General features: G+C 34.6%; 3 protein-coding genes across 3 annotated transcripts; 1 reads left to right on the forward strand and 2 right to left on the reverse strand.

Moving 5' to 3' along the window:
• Nucleotides 1-1,412: 1,412 nt before the first annotated feature.
• LOC125067143 (mitochondrial protein C2orf69 homolog) lies at nucleotides 1,413-11,375 on the reverse strand. The gene is made up of 10 exons (XM_047675518.1): nucleotides 11,237-11,375; nucleotides 8,782-8,932; nucleotides 7,942-8,069; nucleotides 7,626-7,730; nucleotides 7,038-7,146; nucleotides 5,444-5,481; nucleotides 3,269-3,430; nucleotides 3,076-3,182; nucleotides 2,068-2,180; nucleotides 1,413-1,719 (listed from the first exon to the last, which is right to left on the reverse strand). Exons 2-10 carry the CDS (start codon nucleotides 8,905-8,907, stop codon nucleotides 1,585-1,587), a joined length of 1,023 nt encoding a protein of 340 aa, XP_047531474.1. The 5' UTR covers nucleotides 8,908-8,932; nucleotides 11,237-11,375; the 3' UTR covers nucleotides 1,413-1,584.
• Nucleotides 9,759-11,219, reverse strand: LOC125067142 (TWiK family of potassium channels protein 7). The gene has a single exon (XM_047675517.1). The coding sequence runs from the start codon at nucleotides 10,967-10,969 to the stop codon at nucleotides 9,896-9,898; it is 1,074 nt and encodes a 357-aa protein (XP_047531473.1). The 5' UTR covers nucleotides 10,970-11,219; the 3' UTR covers nucleotides 9,759-9,895.
• Nucleotides 11,376-11,976: 601 nt separating the features above from the next.
• Nucleotides 11,977-18,059, forward strand: LOC125067141 (zinc finger protein 808-like). The gene is made up of 6 exons (XM_047675516.1): nucleotides 11,977-12,113; nucleotides 12,652-13,061; nucleotides 13,467-13,562; nucleotides 13,656-14,129; nucleotides 14,237-14,446; nucleotides 14,731-18,059. Exons 2-6 carry the CDS (start codon nucleotides 12,787-12,789, stop codon nucleotides 15,776-15,778), a joined length of 2,103 nt encoding a protein of 700 aa, XP_047531472.1. The 5' UTR covers nucleotides 11,977-12,113; nucleotides 12,652-12,786; the 3' UTR covers nucleotides 15,779-18,059.
• Nucleotides 18,060-18,727: the final 668 nt, after the last annotated feature.

Genomic DNA, 18,727 nt, shown 5'->3' on the forward strand with positions numbered 1-18,727 from the left:
AACAAATATATTAGTCGGTACAAGTTGCATCAGATTTAAAAATAATATATTTTTGTAGTTTATTTACGTTTTGTACAAGTTAAAATAAAATGGAATGTACATGAATAATTTCAAAAATACTATTTATTAAAAAGTAATACTTGTTACGCTTAATAATCTTTACATAAATATATATTTACAAATTTAGTAGCAATATAAAAATACATACACAGAGAAATAATTTAGTTTAAAGATATTTAATTTCGTGATAAATTGACCTTTATTTAAAAAATATATTTGATAATAAATTTATTAATTAAGAATAACTACGTTAAGTATTTAGTGTCGTAATATATAAATTATTTAGTAAAGACTAAGATCACACAAATACAACCATCAATAGTTTCATTAGCGGGAAATAGCATTATTTTTTCAATTTACGGAACGGCATATTATAAAAACTTTACTAAATGGTATTATTTAAATAAATCATTACGTAATACTTTTTTGTCTAAAACTTTAAAACTTGTTAAGAATATGTCAGTTTGTAAAATTTCCATACTTTAGTGTATTTTTTATTAATTTCAGAGCTTGAAAGTATAGAATCAAAACTGTAGTCTCTTCCAACCACAAAGCAAAATGAACAACTCTGACGTTGACGTGACATTATTGTTCTAGATCTTGAATAATCTATGATATTTAAATCCACATTTAATATCAGCATAATTGATATCGGAACTTTGTATGTAAAATAAAGTGGATATCAGTAGTTAAGTGCAATTGTGTTGTATTACAAATAAAATTATATAAATCTAAGATTGTTTATCTGTACTCCTACTTTTGATTTTAATAAGGTATAGTTTACATTTTGCTAACATTATATATCTCACCTTATCACTCTCACTGGCTACAAATAATTTGTCTTTTTATCTAAACACTATTTTTCAACTGATTAATTTATCTGTTACGAGCTAAAACATAGATTTTCTCTCTCTCTCTCTCTCTCTCTGATTGCCTACGAAACCATTAACTAATCATTAAAATACTGTTAATAATTTTCACAACGATTTTTGTCACAATATTTCATTAATTATTATCGTTAACCTTTGAAACAGTGAGTATAGCATAAAATGGCACTGACTAAAAATGTCGTCTGTAAAGTCAGTACGAATAGACGCTATAATTGTATTGTTACTGTAAAATCTCGAATGGTAAATGTCCATAAAACTTTGGGATTCGAACTTTTACCATCAATCACTTGGTAAATCTTAGGATTTACATGTTAGTTTAGGTTAGGTTGGAATGGTAAAAGTCCGAAAAAATCGTCCCTTTATAATAAATACTTCTAAGGTTAGGTTTTACTGGAAAATCTTAAGATTTACATTAGTTCGAGCTTTTACAGTAACATATTGTATATTTCATGTAATTGTTATTTCTCAATTTGAAAAAGTATAACGTTTGACTTTTCTTTAGTTAAAATTTTACGTACGACAAACCATTTTAATAAAATACCAAGCACCATTATATTGGTTGCACTTATTACCTATTATTATTTCCACTATACCCACTGTTCCCTGGATTAAAATATTTAATAGCCAAAGTTACTTAAGGTTCTTCATCTGACGTGTCGGGCAGGTTGATCGGGGAGGTATCCTGAACGTTCTTGAAGTTGGCGAGCACTTCAAAGTGCATGTGTAGTGAGTGAGGCATGCCCGGTTGCTCGTGTAGATACCTGCTGACCTGTAAACAAATACGTACATTATATATATTATTACATTACAATTTGTGCAAAAGTTGACCAATCCCAAAAGAGAATAAGCGACCCGTGGGTGGTATTTACTAGGAACATAAAATCTACTTAAAAGTAGTCAAATTTAGTCTAAATCTCATAGTCTGGTTAAATTTGCAATAACAGGTAAACCATAATTGGCATTTGCCAAGTCGTTTTAAAATTATAAATTTCTTTGTACTAAAATGGTTGAGAAATAAGTCTCAAATAATTTTGACGATGTAGCTCTCAATTATTATCACAGTGTGTGACGTCATAACAAATACCAATCTACACAAACCAGCACTCTCACAACTCACCTTAGCACCCAATTTCTTCAACAGAGTGGTGAAAGTTTTCTCTTCACGCCCAATCCAGGGCCGGCTCTCGTCTTGCACCTGGTACGGGCTCACGTGAATGAACACGTTCACATCTGTCAAGTAAATGAATACTTGCTTTTTAGTCACCATAAATAAACACTACAATGCAGAATAGTGAATTAGATTATTGATCAAGATTTCTTTGCATAAGTTTATGATAAATATAAAGTTTATCTTGACCGCAGCCAATTTCAATAATTTTTGAACGAGACAATAGTGCTCAAGCGGGTTCGAAAACAGATATTTTTAACTTTGCCGACTCATAAATTCAAGTAATTTGTCAATCAATATAAGATTATACAGATGATAAAGAAGCGTGGAGCTAAAACTTGTTGGAAGTCAAGAGGCAGGATGTATTACATACATATAAGTATATGTAATTGTATTTAACAAACATGACTTTGTATTTTTAAATGTTAAAAAAGAGTAACTGCTGAGTTTCTTGTCGGTTCTTCTCGGTAGAATCTGCATTCCGAACCGGTGGTAGCTTCACTTATACTCATATAGTTTGAAGAATCACGATTCAAAAGTGCTTATAAAAGCCTAAATGAATAAAGTATATTCTGATTGATTTTGATTTTGTTTTGTTTTACTGGGTTAAGAAATTCACAATATCGGTGCAGATATAGGAGGTTGAGAGTGGTAGAATCCAGTGTTACGTTAAGAAAGTAAAGTCGTTGGCTCTGTGACTGCGATCTCTCTTAGGTCGTGTGCTTCGAGCCTTAGAGACTGTCTCTTTTCCTAAAATTCGAAAGCATCTAAGTTTCATCTCTCATCTCATCTCAGTTGATCTATCATTAGAAGACATTATATTTAAGGATACAACAGTTGACAATATTTTCATGTTGCATCAGTATTTATAATTTTATGTACATATCAAGAAATCTTTCAAACCCAATAAATCCTTGAACCAACATAATGTAGATGCTAGAAAAATGTAAGTCTCACTGAGCCTGGTGAGCGTCTCGAGCAGACTGCGCGACGTGATCCAGGTGTTCTTCCCGCCCGCGTGTCCGCCGTCCAGCCAACACATGCTCTCCACGCGACCCATGAACCTGCACGATTTATTCATTTATTCGCACAACCAACAGACATACATCCTACAACAAGTTGCATCCTCTTTTCAAATAAATTCAAGTACCTCATCATATGCGCATCGCCCGGTGTCAAGGTCTTAGTGTAATGAAACTCATAGATGATTTGGTTGAGCACGACACAACCCTTGCTGAACCCAACCAGTGTGAGACTACTTTCATCCAGGGCCAACTTCTCCCGCCACCACAGCGGATCTCTATCGGAGTCTCTGAGACATCAAGACAAATCAACTTTAACATAATGCCAGAAAATTTATTTATCATAAATCATTGATTTCAAACCAATTGGTAAAAACGATGTAAAATTCCAAGTATTATTTGATTTATTTGGTTTATTGGGTTATTTTATTAATTTACATTTTCAACGTGACTGTTTACATTACTGTGATAATTTGCACCAAACGTTTTTCAGTAAAGTTCTAGCAATTTGGACACCAGAGTTCTGGTACCGACGCTAAAAAAATTGAAGTGTTCACCCACTTCGACTATTAGAACATAGGTACGATCATATGATTCGTTGTTCTCTTAAAATCTAATAAATCACGTGGGCGTAAATATAGTAAATACAAATAAACAAATATTGTATTTATTATTACAATATTATATAACATGAAAGTCGCGTTGTTTATCTATTATTTTCACAAACTGGTTTGACAACAATTTCATATAAATTAATAAAGGAATCAGCAATTAATAAATTTTTATTCACAATACAAAGTATATTTTTCAACTTAATAAAAATTATGAAAACTAAAATGATTGCGATGATTTTGTCAAATAGTTATTAAAAATGCAAACTAAATTATATAAATGTGCTACATTCAAATTTGCCCCTTCTATATTTTATACAAAAAAAAAGCAGACATCCAAAAAATTAAAAAGTATATAAAGATCATTTTCAGATTAAATTGCAATAGACCAAATATAAAGAAACAATTTTAATTTTAATTCAAATGATTTATATTCATTCAACATAGAAGCATTACACTTTCTTATTGATTGTAAAAATTCTACCACCAGTTCGGAAAGAAACACCTCAGACCCGAGAAGAACCCACGAAAGAAAACAAGCGGGGTTTTTTATTCGTTTTGGTCAGATATATATTTTTAGATAAATTATAAATTTCGGAAAAGGCGTGGAGGCGATCATTTCGTTCCCAAAGCTTGCGACAACTTTACTGATGATATTTATAAAGTCATGTATGTGCTATGTATACTCTTATTGCACACAAATGTTCTTTGACCTTTTTTTAGCTTAATAGAGGCAAGAGGAAACAATTTAAGATATATTGAGGTAAATGTAAGGCAAATAAGCATTAATACGTTTTACTCACACACACAACTAAACTTGGAAAGCAATATCTAATATATAACATACATTGAGCAGTATCATTAACGCTAATATATAATAATACTAAATATTAATATGTATATAAATATAACTATAGTCCATTTCAATGGAAGGAGGACAAAAGATTACAAACATTTTATTTCTTTTGTATTTACGTTTTCGTAAAAAACGTATATGAAATTTAATAATATGTCTTTTTGAAACATATTTTATAACAATCCAGGATCCAGGTGTAAGGCTATCATTGAGTATATTTTATTGAAATTGTTTATTTACCTTTTCCCCTCCACCAATTGGAATGGGCTATACATATATTGGCAAAATTATGAACATCAGTCACTCTGGGGGTAGGGCTTAGTGTAAACTCTCTTGATATGTTCAGTTTTAGTGACTATATTTTGAAAACGTTAGTGAAGCAGTGTTTTCACGGACACAAGACATCAAAACTTAGATTTCATGGTTAGCAGCGCATTGAAAATTTTTATGTTTAGAAATACACTAACTGTGATTTTGTCGATTTACTAATTTGGAAGGGTTCTCAATATTCTGAGACCCGCCGGCCGTAACCAAACTCGCGAGTACTATCAATTTTGCCCACAGAAGGAGGTTAAATAGCCCCAGTATCGATACGAGATATTACGCCTTATTCAAAACTATAGTATATTGATACGATGTATTATCGAAATCTCGGTCTTTAGAATTAAGTGGCGTAGAAATTCTGGAACTGACGCTGAAAAGTTTGAAAACATAATTCAATACTAAGAATACGCTGCCACCTGACTGAAGCTGACTTATTTGACCACGCGCAGGCGTGCTTACAGTCGGCCCGCCCCAGAGCGCTGGCCGTGCGTGTTGGAACTAGACCTACTCACTCGCTCGCTGCGGGCCCGCGCGGTGCTCGCCGCACTCTCTGCACACACCACACGCTACTGGATTACACCTACTCACTCACTCTACACTCTCCGGTATGATAGCGGCATCGAGGTACGGTATGACTAGCGGACATGACTGTTCGTGTCGAGACCAAAATGTGTTAAAAAGACATCAGATGACCCGTGGGTCTGTTTACTTACTACTATGACTATAAAACATATCATTAATATAAGAAAAAAAGGTCATATGTAAAATGTTACAAACAAAGGTAATAAACAGCTTACGAAAAATATATACATATATGACATCAAGCTAACACCTAGCTAGACTTTAATAGAACAAAAAGAAATAATCCGATATTTTGCTCTGGTTACATATTACCTTTTGCACTTATAGTAACTTCTTCGTATTCGTAGTTGTCTATGATTCACATATGTTTATCATAGACAAATTACCCTTTGCTCCGCCATCGTAACCCAATACCACCAACATATCGAACAATGTAAAATCAGTTTTAGATGGTATGATGCCGACTTAGCATTGTTTGCGGAAGCGCAAAACAGTGAACTTCAGTGTTACGTATGTTTATGTCTAATTTAATTATAATCGAATAGAATGCGGATCATTGATTATGTGAGTATCATAGATCTCTTCTGTGCCCAGAATCTACCAAAAGCGACTGTCAAGAGCGGTAAAAATAACTCCCTTCTCAAATATAATTACGAAATCCCAACCGTATAAATGGGACCTGACATACGGGCGGAGCCTAATAAACATGACCGATAAAAGAAAAATAAATAAATTACTAAAAAACAAAAATAAAACGCTTAGTTAAACTTGGAATCGAGCCTTAAAAAATGAAGTGAGCAAAGATTCCCTAGGCAGTGCACGTTTCAGTATCCCTTTACCTTTTATAATTTCCTTAAAATATATAGTATATTTCCTACCACATCACCACTATGCAACATACTGACCTAAAATTCGTTTATATTTCGGTCACCAGATGTCACTAATCCATATGTCAGATCCATATACAGATTATATCCAATACAAAAAACTAACAGCATTGGTGTCAAAATAATTATCACCCAAATAAATAATTACACAGAAAAATATATTATTTATATATCATCTTTGATGAATATATATTTCGCTATAATAGAAAATAAATATCTAATAATCATGCCTAATAACCAACCATCTATTACACAGGTTTTGCCGTTTAGGAAATACATAGGCCTGGTCAAAAATAAAAATAATATTATAACTTAATAAACCCTCTTTGGGCGCGATGAAAATAAAATTAATATATTTCGAATTTTACTATATTGTAATTGTGTGTGTACTGTTTGTACAGTAATATAGACTTGTAAATAATTTATGCACAAAATCATGACATTGTGGTAGCACTTTCCAGTGCAACTTGGGGGGGGAAGTACCATTTAAAGTATTTGTCCTGATATCTGATTTGGAACATATAAGTAGTAAAGTGGATTGGGCAAACGGATACATCATAGATAAATGATTATTATCGATAATTATTTTGACAACCATAATAAAAAAGAATACGCAAATTCAAATGGCAACACTCACATGCAGCTCCTCAATATCAATTTCTTCGGGGATTACCACTGATGTCACCGCTTCTAATAGTTCCGGTGTCGGAAAAGATTTTAACCTGCCTGTTACACCTTGGAGTAATCTGCAAAAAAAGATAATTATTTTTTAAAGGACAGGGGAATTTACTGTCTATACGGATGAAACATCTAGCACTTGGCTGTATTACCGTCACTAAAATTCAGGAATTGGATAATAATCTGCCAAATCTCGGAATATAATAGCATGGTGGTAAACGCATAAGGAGTTAAATTATTTAGAACACTTAATTCTAGTGGATTGGTTTCTATCGTACGATTCGTTGAAAATCTTAAGTGTTCAATTTGACACGTTAAAAACGAAATCCTTCCATTGACATTTACTACATTTGGTTTGAGATGTCTAATTTTTTAAAACATAATCTCCAGATTTCAGGTATCTTTCAAAAGGTTTTCTCAACGGCAAGAAAATGTAGCTCCTATCTATTTCGCTACAATAACAACACTTACATTCACGCTATATCATGAGAACATTTCATAAGAATAAGAAAAGAATAAGTTTACTATATTGAATGCACAGGTATACCTCTCCAAATGGTGCAGAGCGTTATGTGTCGGCGTGTGGTCGGGGACTCCCGCATTGTTGCTGGGCACGAAGTTGTCATAGCAACTAAAACTCTTGTACTCTATCCTGCAACACGACATTTAAATAGAAAAAAATCTACGAAAAGAATTCCCAAAGAAATATGTCCTCATGCGGTTATTGGTTATAATCTTGAGTTTCATTGGACAATATTTTCTTAGGATTGTCTTACATGCCGAATACATCACTTATAGCCGTGGAAATTGACCAATGAGGTGCGAGAATACGTACAACGTCCTTATAGTCACGCTACACATACCTGGCTGGTCTCACAACCAATATGTGTTTGGTGGGATAGTTGTTAGCAAGTAGACGCGCTGTATTTTCCAGGTTCCATTTTAAGTAGTTTCTGTTGTCGCGATGCGCTTGCATCACTTCTGGGTAATCCTGTTTTAGAAAATGTAATACAAATGAAAGTCATTTTATTTTACTAAACAAACTAGTCCTTTTTAAGTCCATTGACGAGGGTTTTATCAAGCCAGCCTAACGATCTTTTATTCTATCATTAAAAATATTGAAGATAACTATTTTGGTTTGCAAAGCGAGTGAGCCAGTATTTTTTACAGACACAAGAGACTACACCTAGTGCAGAAATGATTGAGTTTTCCATTCCCATGGGTGACAGCGGTTTTTCAATATATGGATTGGCTTATATTGTTAAGTTTATTTCTTGGTCTACTAATTTTCCAGTACAAGTACATCTCTCGACTTCAACTTGTATGCGAAAAAAACTTCGTTTTAAGGTTTTTTTTTTATTAAATAGATAGACCGGCAAATGGGCCACCTGATGATCATGTTCATATCAAATCTCGACTATTTAGCACATTGTCTCTAACAAATATGTTATATTTATCGTGGCTGCAGTTACACTGGCTCACTCATCCGGCAACAAAACTAGCTGTTTGGCGGTAAAGTATGATATGTGTGGACGGTACCTATACTACGCTAAACTACACTACTCATCGCATTTTTTAGACATCACTCATTATACACGGGTTTTCTCAAAACCTTACCGTCAATTAAAGTATCTAAAATATTGATACCATATTAACGGGAATTATAAATTCATATACTAAATATAAATAAAGATTAAAGTAACCTGCACATCTCCTCCAAAGAACACAAGCGTTTGCGGTTCCAGCGGCGGTCTCATGGCTGGAATGAAGAGGATGTCGTTAGCGCGACCCTCGTGGCCGGTCACGCGCCGCAGACGGAGCGGCAGCATCGCCGCGCTCACTCTCGATACATACCTTCATAAGTGAGAGTTATACTTAAGAGGAGCCCATTGTAACGGCTTGAAAATATACATCTTTGGGTCATCTTTATCATCCTCTTCCAATTAAGAAAGTATGGAATATTTCCTGATTGATTTGCGATATCATGCAAGCGTCATATCATTGACAATCGCAGTATCGCAGGTTCAAGTCCAAGTACCACTGAATCGCCATGTGATTGGGTACACGGAATTGTGCTGATGATTCATCTCCTGTTCGGCGGTAAAGGAATACATCGCGAGGAATCCTGTATGTGTGTAATTGACATTGATTAGCCACATTTGTGTGTCGCATTGGAATAGTGTCTACCAGACTACTCCAATGCAACCCGCATTGGAGTAGTGTGGTAGAATTAGCTCTTAACATTCTCCCCAAAGCCTTAGCCCGATTATGTATACTATGTACATACATATATATTGAGGTTTAATGAATAAATGTTTTAAATTTATTTTCTGCAACTCGAATGTATAATTCTATACTCAAAAATAAGGTTACCTTAAAAGGTGAAATATACTTTTATTATTTATTATTAAAATAATGTTTCGTGATAGACACATTGCTGATTGTTTATTGTTCATATTCAAATTCAAACTATGATTTTTTTGTCTTCAATATAATATCCTTCATGAACCATATATGTTAATAATATAAGTAATATTTACTTTAATAAAAATTGGGTAAATATATTAAAAGTAGTATGAGATAGTAAACAGAATATTTATTTTCAAAAATTAATTAATAAAGAAAATATACTTTAAATTAAAAAAATTGTGATAAAAAATGTATTTGTAATGGTCACAACCGAAAATATTACTTTTTAAAACTACTGCTTAACAAATAATTTAACAAAATTACAACATAGGTGTTGAATATTTCATTTTATACAAATCCAAGAAACTTTAATAAGGAACATTTAAAAGAAATGCATATCTATGTTCATCATTTTATATTTCTAGTCTGTCTCTGGTGATAATACTTAGTATCATTCATGCAAACAGTTATTTTAAGTGTAATATCATCCAAACAGTTCTTCAAATCTTCTCTCAGCTCCCGCACTTTAACCCTAACATCTTCGCACATTAGGTTATAACACATAGCCACTAAACCCATACCGAGCAAAACATATATAAAGTTTATGACGAGCTTCAAGTGAGAACCCTCGGCGGAATCTGCTATATTTGCTCCAGGAACAAAGTCACCAAAACCGATCTTACATAAACTAATCACACAGAAATATGTAGAGTCTAGATAGTTCCATTTCTCCCAAGCACCAAACATAATTGTACCAGTCAATATGTAAAAAGAAATCACCCAGAGGCAAGCAGTGGACGGGACAGTTATCTTTTTCTTAATGGGTTGTATTTCTCCATCTTCAAGCAACGGATCCTCTCTCCGACTACATTCATGAGCCGTGATATATAACCATTTGAAAGTCTTGGCCAGTACTTTACCCATGTTACAGAAATAAAGCACATAAATCGGAATTCCAAAACAAGCATATGCAATTGTTACAATCTTCCCCCAGACAGTTTTGGGTACAACATTGCCATACCCAATCATTGTGAACACTGACAATGAGTACATTAGTGCTGCTGGGAATGACCATATGTCTTCTGAGGATCGCCCGTTATATCCCAAATGTATCGCTGATGTAACATTGTTTTGAAAGTCTTTCAAAACTTTGTTACTGTTAGACATCCAAGCTGTGTAGTTTAAGACATTGTATTTGTTTGTGATGTTCCACAGCTGTTCAACACAATTTTGCCTCCACTGGATAACATTTTCCAGCTGTTCATCTGGACTGTCTTTCTCAATGTGCATGAAACTTGCAGCACCTAATATCGCATAGCACACGACAAGGGCGCCAACACCCACTTGAGTAAACATAAATGCTATAAATTTTCTAAGACAATCTTTGATTTTTTCTCGCGGATCACTCTCAACTGTCGAGGAAGAGTCCTTGCTCCTGAAGGAGCCATGGATACTAGAGTGCAGGTTATGCTGCCGCTCCATTTATCATAAATAAAATAATAACCGCGGTTTTACGTGATTTTCATATAAATGTCGGACGCGATTCACACGGTTTATTTCTGGAATACGTTGGCGCGGTGCCAGGTCGTTTTGATTACAAAACATTTAAACTAGTTTTGCCCTTTCAACTCCCTACCATGAAATGCTTTACCAAAAAATATTTTGGCCAAAATTTATTACAAAATTTTATAACATGTTATGAATTTGTTTCAGTAAAGATAACAAAATATTATTCAACGTTTTACTTACCGTACGATATTAAAGCTTAGAAAAGTTATCACTGCTGAAAATTACAATATTTAATGCATTTTAGATGATTTACTATGGCAATTTACTGACAATTTTGAATTAATATTGATTATAATTTGTTAAATACAATCCAGGTTAAAAGACGCAAAATTCTTGTTTATCCTTCAAAATGTCATATTGACAGATAAAGTTATAAACAAAAAAGCCGACTAATGTACAGAGCCTAACAAAAAATAGATATTTTTTTAATGTTTTTTTTTTTTTAGTTTATTACATAAACAAAAATACTTATTTAATGAACGGTGTAACTAAATCAATCTATATAGGAAACTCAGGTGAATACCTGGCTTACACAACAGTTTCTACAGGCAATGCGATATAACAATATTAATTATCTAAATTGTTAATCACGTATTGTATAATAAATCAATTAATTATTATGTATTCCTCAATACGTTGGTCTATTTGTCAAAACTAACAATTAAATCTATGTCAAACTGTAAAATGTATTATAAGATACATTTAAAATAATCTTTATTGAATATTATAATATTTTTACAGAAAATATTGCTATTATTCATTTTCAAATACCCGAAATTAAAAATTTACTTTAATTAAAAAAAAGGAGTGCCAGAATGTCTACAAAGCTTATAAAACAACTGTGTGAACCAGCGTTATCCAATTTGAATATCGATTTTTTTTCTACAACTATAGATGCTCCACAGATGTCAAAAATCAAAATTCACACGTTTTCTTGGCGTTGTTTGTCGTCCGGCGTTACATTTTTTATCGTTTAAGTTTTATTTCGGCTGTTGTAATGTAAAATGTAAAGTGGGACTCCTGTCCGATGCAAATTTATAAGTTTTTATCCGATTTTGTAAGTATTCATTCATATTTTATAACTTAATGCGATACTTAAGCCGTACATCGGCCTACAAATTTACTGATGACTTTTATGTTTTAAGGAATTTCAGTGTAATTTAGCGAAATGTATTCTAAAATTACGTGTACAATTTAAGATTTGTGCATTAATTATAATTTTATACGTAAATTCATGTTAGTAGTTTTTTTTGGAATAATTCTGTTTTAGTCAAGGTCGCGGGTGACGGAAATCTGCACAGATCTCTACATATACATGTATTTTTAATGAATTATGATTTGAATTGAAATTAATATATTTCTACTATCGTTTTTTAGCATATTCTAATCGTATATTTAAAATATTTCGAGAAAAACATGACTGATAATCCTTTGACCTCAGAACTTATGATAACATTGTTTACACGCCAAGATTTCCTTACACCGAAATTTAAAATTTACATTATCTTACAAGTTAGACTGAAACTTCTTACGTCTTTAAAGTAAACAAAAGTGTATTTAAATATGTAATTCCTATTTTTTGGATGTTATTTAAGGTCGAAATCAACATCCAAAACATGTAGGTGCAAAATGATGCCTAAAGGAAATATTACACATAGCAACCATGGAACCCCTCGTTTGACAGACATAGATGCTTAATAAATGGATAGCACTCAGCAAAAAGATCTAAAATGGCTTCACTCACCCATATGGACCCGGAGAGCTCAAGCTCAGCTTTATACCGGAGCCCTAAACCCACTACAATTGATTTAGTCGGTGGTATATACTGCCACATATGTCATATTACATATGCTAACAAAAAAGAGTATGATTCACATTACATTAAACATGAAACTGGAAGTAAAGATATAGTGTACACATGTGTGGTATGCCATAAAGAGATAGCTGGCTATCCGAGTTTCCGCGGCCACTGTTATACAAGCCATGTCATAAAAGATAGATTCAAGTGAGTTTAATTTAATTATGAATGTATTTTAATATATTTCCTATAAAATTTTCTGTTAACTGTCTAATGTTTTGAAAATTTAATGTTTTAAATATAATCAAGTACAGTTTTACAACCTTTATAATTATTATTTTTTATATATATAGGTAGACGATTTGACCATGTGGTAAGCACTCATATGCAATTGTGGTGTAAGAAACATTAATATTTCTCAAACCTTACATAGCCAATGTGCAACCAACCTAAGATGTTATGTCCCTTGACAACAATACTGAATACTGTTGTTTGGCAGTAGAAAATCTGATGAGTCGGTGGTACCTACCTAGACGGGCTTGCACATCATTCTTACCACCAAATTATAATGGCAATGTCTTTTGAAATTGAAACTGTAACTTTATCTTTCAGGTGCGAACATTGTTCAAAATTATTTTCTAAATCTTTATCCCTCAAGGAACATATCAAAGTAATGCACAGATTTAAATGCTCATCATGTAATAAAGAGTAAGTATTTATTTCGAGTTTTAATTAAAGCTTACTTCTTCCTTGAAAAAATTCCTTGAGAAAACTATGTGATACATTTTTAACTAATTTTAGATTTACAACTAAAAAAGAGCTTCAATTGCATCAAATAATTCACAACAATACAGATATGCCACCTTTCAAATGCCAAGCTTGCGACAATCAAATTGATTCACTCGAAGGCTGTAAAGAACATATAGATTTGCACTCTGCTTCTATATACTTTTGTCCAGTTTGTAATGAGAATATATCAAGTCGAGAGAATGCTAAGGAGCATATGAAAAAACATTTTGGTGAAGACAACGAGGATCAAACAATAATACATAAAAATTTTAATAAAGAAGAAAGTTACATAGAACAGTTGGGTGGAATTTCATGTAAATACTGTCCTCTCATTTACAAGGATAGAGTTGAGTTTGACGCTCATTTCTCTTGCGAACACGGCAACGAAGATATAGTCTACACATGTAATGTCTGTGGGAAACATTTTGAAAAGTACTCGGTGTTCAGTGATCATTCGTATAACCATTTCATGAAGGATAGATTCTGGTGAGTGTATGTATAAAGAAGCAATTAAATGCAACCTCTTTTTAAACATGGTCCAACAATATGGATTTCAAAACAATCAGTTGAATACTCCTCTTTATCATTTACAGCTGCGACATTTGCCATAAAACATTCAACCGCCTGTCCCTGCTGGTGACACACATGTCTGCCTGCCAAGCTAATATGGACGCAAATGGGAAACCATTTGTGTGTTTCCAGTGCGGACACCGCTACGCCACCGAGATGCGGCTCCGCGAACATCTCCGAGACGCGCACGCTATCCATTGCATTATGTGTCCTGAGGAAGGCTGTCAGAAAATGTAAGATGATATTTTAATCAATGTTGTGGTTTAAATAACTTTTGGGCAAATGTGCAATCTTATGATAAGCAGTCACTGCAAAACATAGACATTAGCCCTATAAAATTACTTATTAATTTGTCATACATTGTGTTCACATTTTTTTCAGTTTAAATTTATATCATTGTATGTTATTTCATAATAATATATGTTCCAAAAAATATGAGAATTGGCATGGGACACTCCGTTCGAAAGATGCTTTCGCTAACTGGCATAAGTGTAGTCAAATATATTTCTTTTTATAGATTTTCCACACCAAAAGATTTGATCACCCATCAACGTGAACACCGTACACAGCAGAACTGGTGTCGGCAGTGCGGCCTACTGTTCCCCACTCTGAAATCATGCGAACGTCACTTGGATGTTCACAAGAAAAAGCTCTATATCTGTCCGGTCTGCAATCGAAATTACAGCGAGAAATACCTTATCCTGAAACATGTCCCCCAACACTTTGAAACAGTTTTGCACCTCTGCAAAGTATGCGGAAAGGTCTATAACGCCAAGAATCGCCTCATCGAACATATAAAAACTCATTCTGAAACCAAAAGCCATAAGTGCACATATTGCGGAAAGAGTTTCGTGAAAATTGGTCAGTTACAGCAGCATCTGAACGTCCACACCGGATCCAAGCCGTACAAGTGTCCCATATGTTCGAAAACATTCGCCAGCTATCCGAACTGGCACAAACATTTGCGCAGAATGCACAAAGTCGACGGTAAAAAGTACAAAAAGTGTACAGAAAACGTTCCGAATATAATCGACGACTCGGAATCGGACAGCACGGAGACCCCGGACGAGGAGGAGTCGCCCACAGAAATCGACATCAACGAAATCAATATGAATCAATCGATCATAGATGTCGCCCCGCAACTGGACGGCAACTTGACGAACGCTCGCCTGCACGTCGACATCTCCGAAACGTACTCGTTCCAGGAACCGGACGACAGCACCATGGAGTCGGACGACATCGATCGGATCATCATCGAGAAAGAACTGGAAATCTTCGAGGACACGGCGAATCTGAAAAACATCGTGGAGTTCATCAACGTGCTGCCGGCCGACATCGGCACCCCGGCGCCGGCGGCCCCGGCGGCCCCGGCGGCGCCGGTCGCGCCGGTCGTGCCGGCCGAGTACGGGCCGGAGTTCGCGGAGCCGGACGAGCACATGCTGCACATCGACCCGCTGCTGACCATCAAGCACGCGGGGCCGGGCTGGGAGCCGCTGCTGACGCGCGTGTTCCCCGACGTGCTGGAGTCCAGCCGACTCTCGATGATGAACGCCGATATATTTTGAAGTGTCAACGCGACGAACATATTTTTGTATCTACACCTCCGGCCGGCCGGTCCCGGGCCGGGAGCGCCGGCCGGCCCCGCAGCTACCTCAGACGGAAACGATGATGTACCTCAGTTATACAATAGGCTCTATTTTAATGTTGATATGATATACATTTTTAACATATATCCCACCAAACATTAGACGGTTAATGTTATCATAATTCATAGTAACGCTACCTCATTTAGTTAAGTTTTTCTCTTATATTCGCTTACACTGTAATGTTCGAAATATGTATATGTCGTCTCATAGAGTTTGTGTTGTATGTTGTGTATGAAATTTACTTGCATGAGAGGTTAGAGTGACTGCTTTACGCACTTTCTCTTCGTTTCAAACGTATTTTAAATTTGCGCCGATTGTCGATTAGTTCGAGGGTTAAATTAGCGAACTTCAAAATTGTATCTAATTTGATAAATTTAAAACCCTGATTCCTACGATAAACATACGCCTGTATGTTGTTGAATTCAGGTCACAAAAACTGTAAACAATTTACATACCCTTGTGTCAGTCTACCGTACATCATTTAGACTTCTGTATAAGTGAAACATTCTCAAACAGCGATGTTTATCGTAGTCGACATCGAAAACAATCTTTTCGAATGATTTCCAAAGGTTTAGGCTTAAGATGTTTTGGTAAAATCGGCTTTTTGTAAATATTTTGGTACATTTTTGCGGCACGTTGTAATTTGCATTTTCTAATGCTTGATCCTGAAGCCACCGCCCACTTACTTCACCGACTTTGAATCGGCTCTCCTAGTTCGGCAGGAAACAGATATTAATCAAAAGAGACCTAGGAGAGGATGTCGGGGGGAGGGGGGTCTAAGAGTAAACGAGACAGCGGTGGCATTTTCATGCATTTCAATTTCGATTCCTTTTTTTATTATTTTATTCAAAGTTGCGAACGCAAAGCGTCGTGATTTTAGTGTAAGTGAATCGATAGTGCTGTGATATTTTTATGTATATTTAGATATAAGTCTAGAGAGTGTAACGTAACAGCAAGTACAAAGATACATTATTTATGATAGACAAACAGCTACGCGTCCTCGTTCTTATATATTACGAATAGATTGCAAGGAGTTTGGTAATCACGAGATCGGTACTATTCTCCTCTTATAATGTTGTTGTATTAATCTCGAGTTTCTCAATCTTCGTGTATTGCAAATTATTGTGTCAACGAACTCTACGTTATACCTAAAATATTGAATAAGGACGCTATCATATAACCTATACCCATATGGACAGAACACTAACAAGTATCCGAAAATTGTGTAACTACATTGAGTCGCGCTTGCTGACTCACGGTTTTGATACAACCCTTAAATCTCTCTGAGGGATTCCAAAGTGTAACATAATACGATAGCCGTACGTCCATATGCGGTCAAAGTTCGTGCACGTTCTCACGTTAAAACGACAGGAGAGAAATCAAAACGGTCGCAGGTTACTGCATGACAAAATGTAGGTTTAAAAACAAAAAAAGAAATGAAAAATGTATGCTAAGAAATGAACTCCGAAATATATTTTCGAGAGAGTAAACTATTTACAATTTCGCGGCGAAGGGGTCTTAGTGATAAAAGTATCCAAAGACTGTAATGTATTTATAAGTTCAATGAACTTAATAATGTAATGGAGGTAAATCCGGGAAAAAAAGTCAGATGTGAATTAAAAAATTATGAAATAGCTGTTTAGCTTTTGATAAAAAATTGGGCTTCGACGGAAATAGACACGCGGAACGGCCGCACCGGAAGCGGTGCTGGACGACAAATATCAATCAATCTGGTTTATAAGCCGATTAGAAATGACAACGCAAGAGCAAGTCGAGTGACATGCTTGAGAAATTACAAAATTATTGCATTAAAATTGATGGGGAAGTTACTTCAGTGAATCCGTTCGAAAAGGAACTTTTAAAGCTGTTGATAGCGAAATGATCTGCCGTGGCAGCATCTACGAGTACTTCCCCTGTCGAAATTTCATTCATTCTCGTTTGGTGTAACTGCGCTGTAGTTTTAGTTTTAATATGTGTTTCGTCAATGTATACCCACTCTCGAGTAAATGAATTACAGTATAATTTCGTGTAAATAAAATTGTGCAGTGGGAAAGTGTGGATGATTAATGTTCCAAATTTACAGACTACAGCGCAGTGTAACTGTCAATAAACGTTAGCTTTGCTGCAAAATACACTGCGACCATCTACACGGTATAAACTAGATGTTCTGTGAAGATAACCTATCGGTGTGATCGATATCTATGGTATAAATTGATTGTATTGAGTACTAAAGTTCGTCTCGTCTCTGAAACGTTCGGCGTCGCAGTGCATTTTGTTCCGTTACGACAGTACATAGCGTATAAATATTTGGTGGTGTTACATAGTCTTATATAAACCTCATCGTTCAATGTCATAGTACTTATGCAAAACTTCTATATTCATAATAAAATGATAACAGTTTCTATGTGTATTTCGTCGCAAAGGTAGCAATAATGTATAGATTTTCACACATCTTTGAGATAAAGAGTATTTATGGTAAAGAATAGAGTCTTAAAAGACTCCTATTGGTGTACCTGATAAGAATTATCTCTATTCAGACATCTATTTGAAACTGTTCGAGTACATTTTATGTATTAAAATAGATTAATTTAAATTTAAGAATCGTATATGAATCAATTTTCATTACTATTTACTATTTTTACAAACAAGATATTTTACTAATTTTACTAAATATTATTTTTGATAAGAGAAAATTTTCATAATTGTAGCCTTTGCGATCTTATTGTCCCTAGCTTTAGGTTATTAGGTTATAATCGAGCACAGGGTATTGTGGTTCTATTTTACGGATGCGTTATATTGATAACTCGATAAGTAAGCGAAACAGCCTCCGATAGTGATGGTTACACAATACTACCTCAATACCCGACA

Source organism: Vanessa atalanta, chromosome 11 (genome assembly GCF_905147765.1).
Source record: "Vanessa atalanta chromosome 11, ilVanAtal1.2, whole genome shotgun sequence".
In the NCBI taxonomy this organism is placed as follows: Eukaryota; Metazoa; Arthropoda; class Insecta; order Lepidoptera; family Nymphalidae; genus Vanessa; species Vanessa atalanta.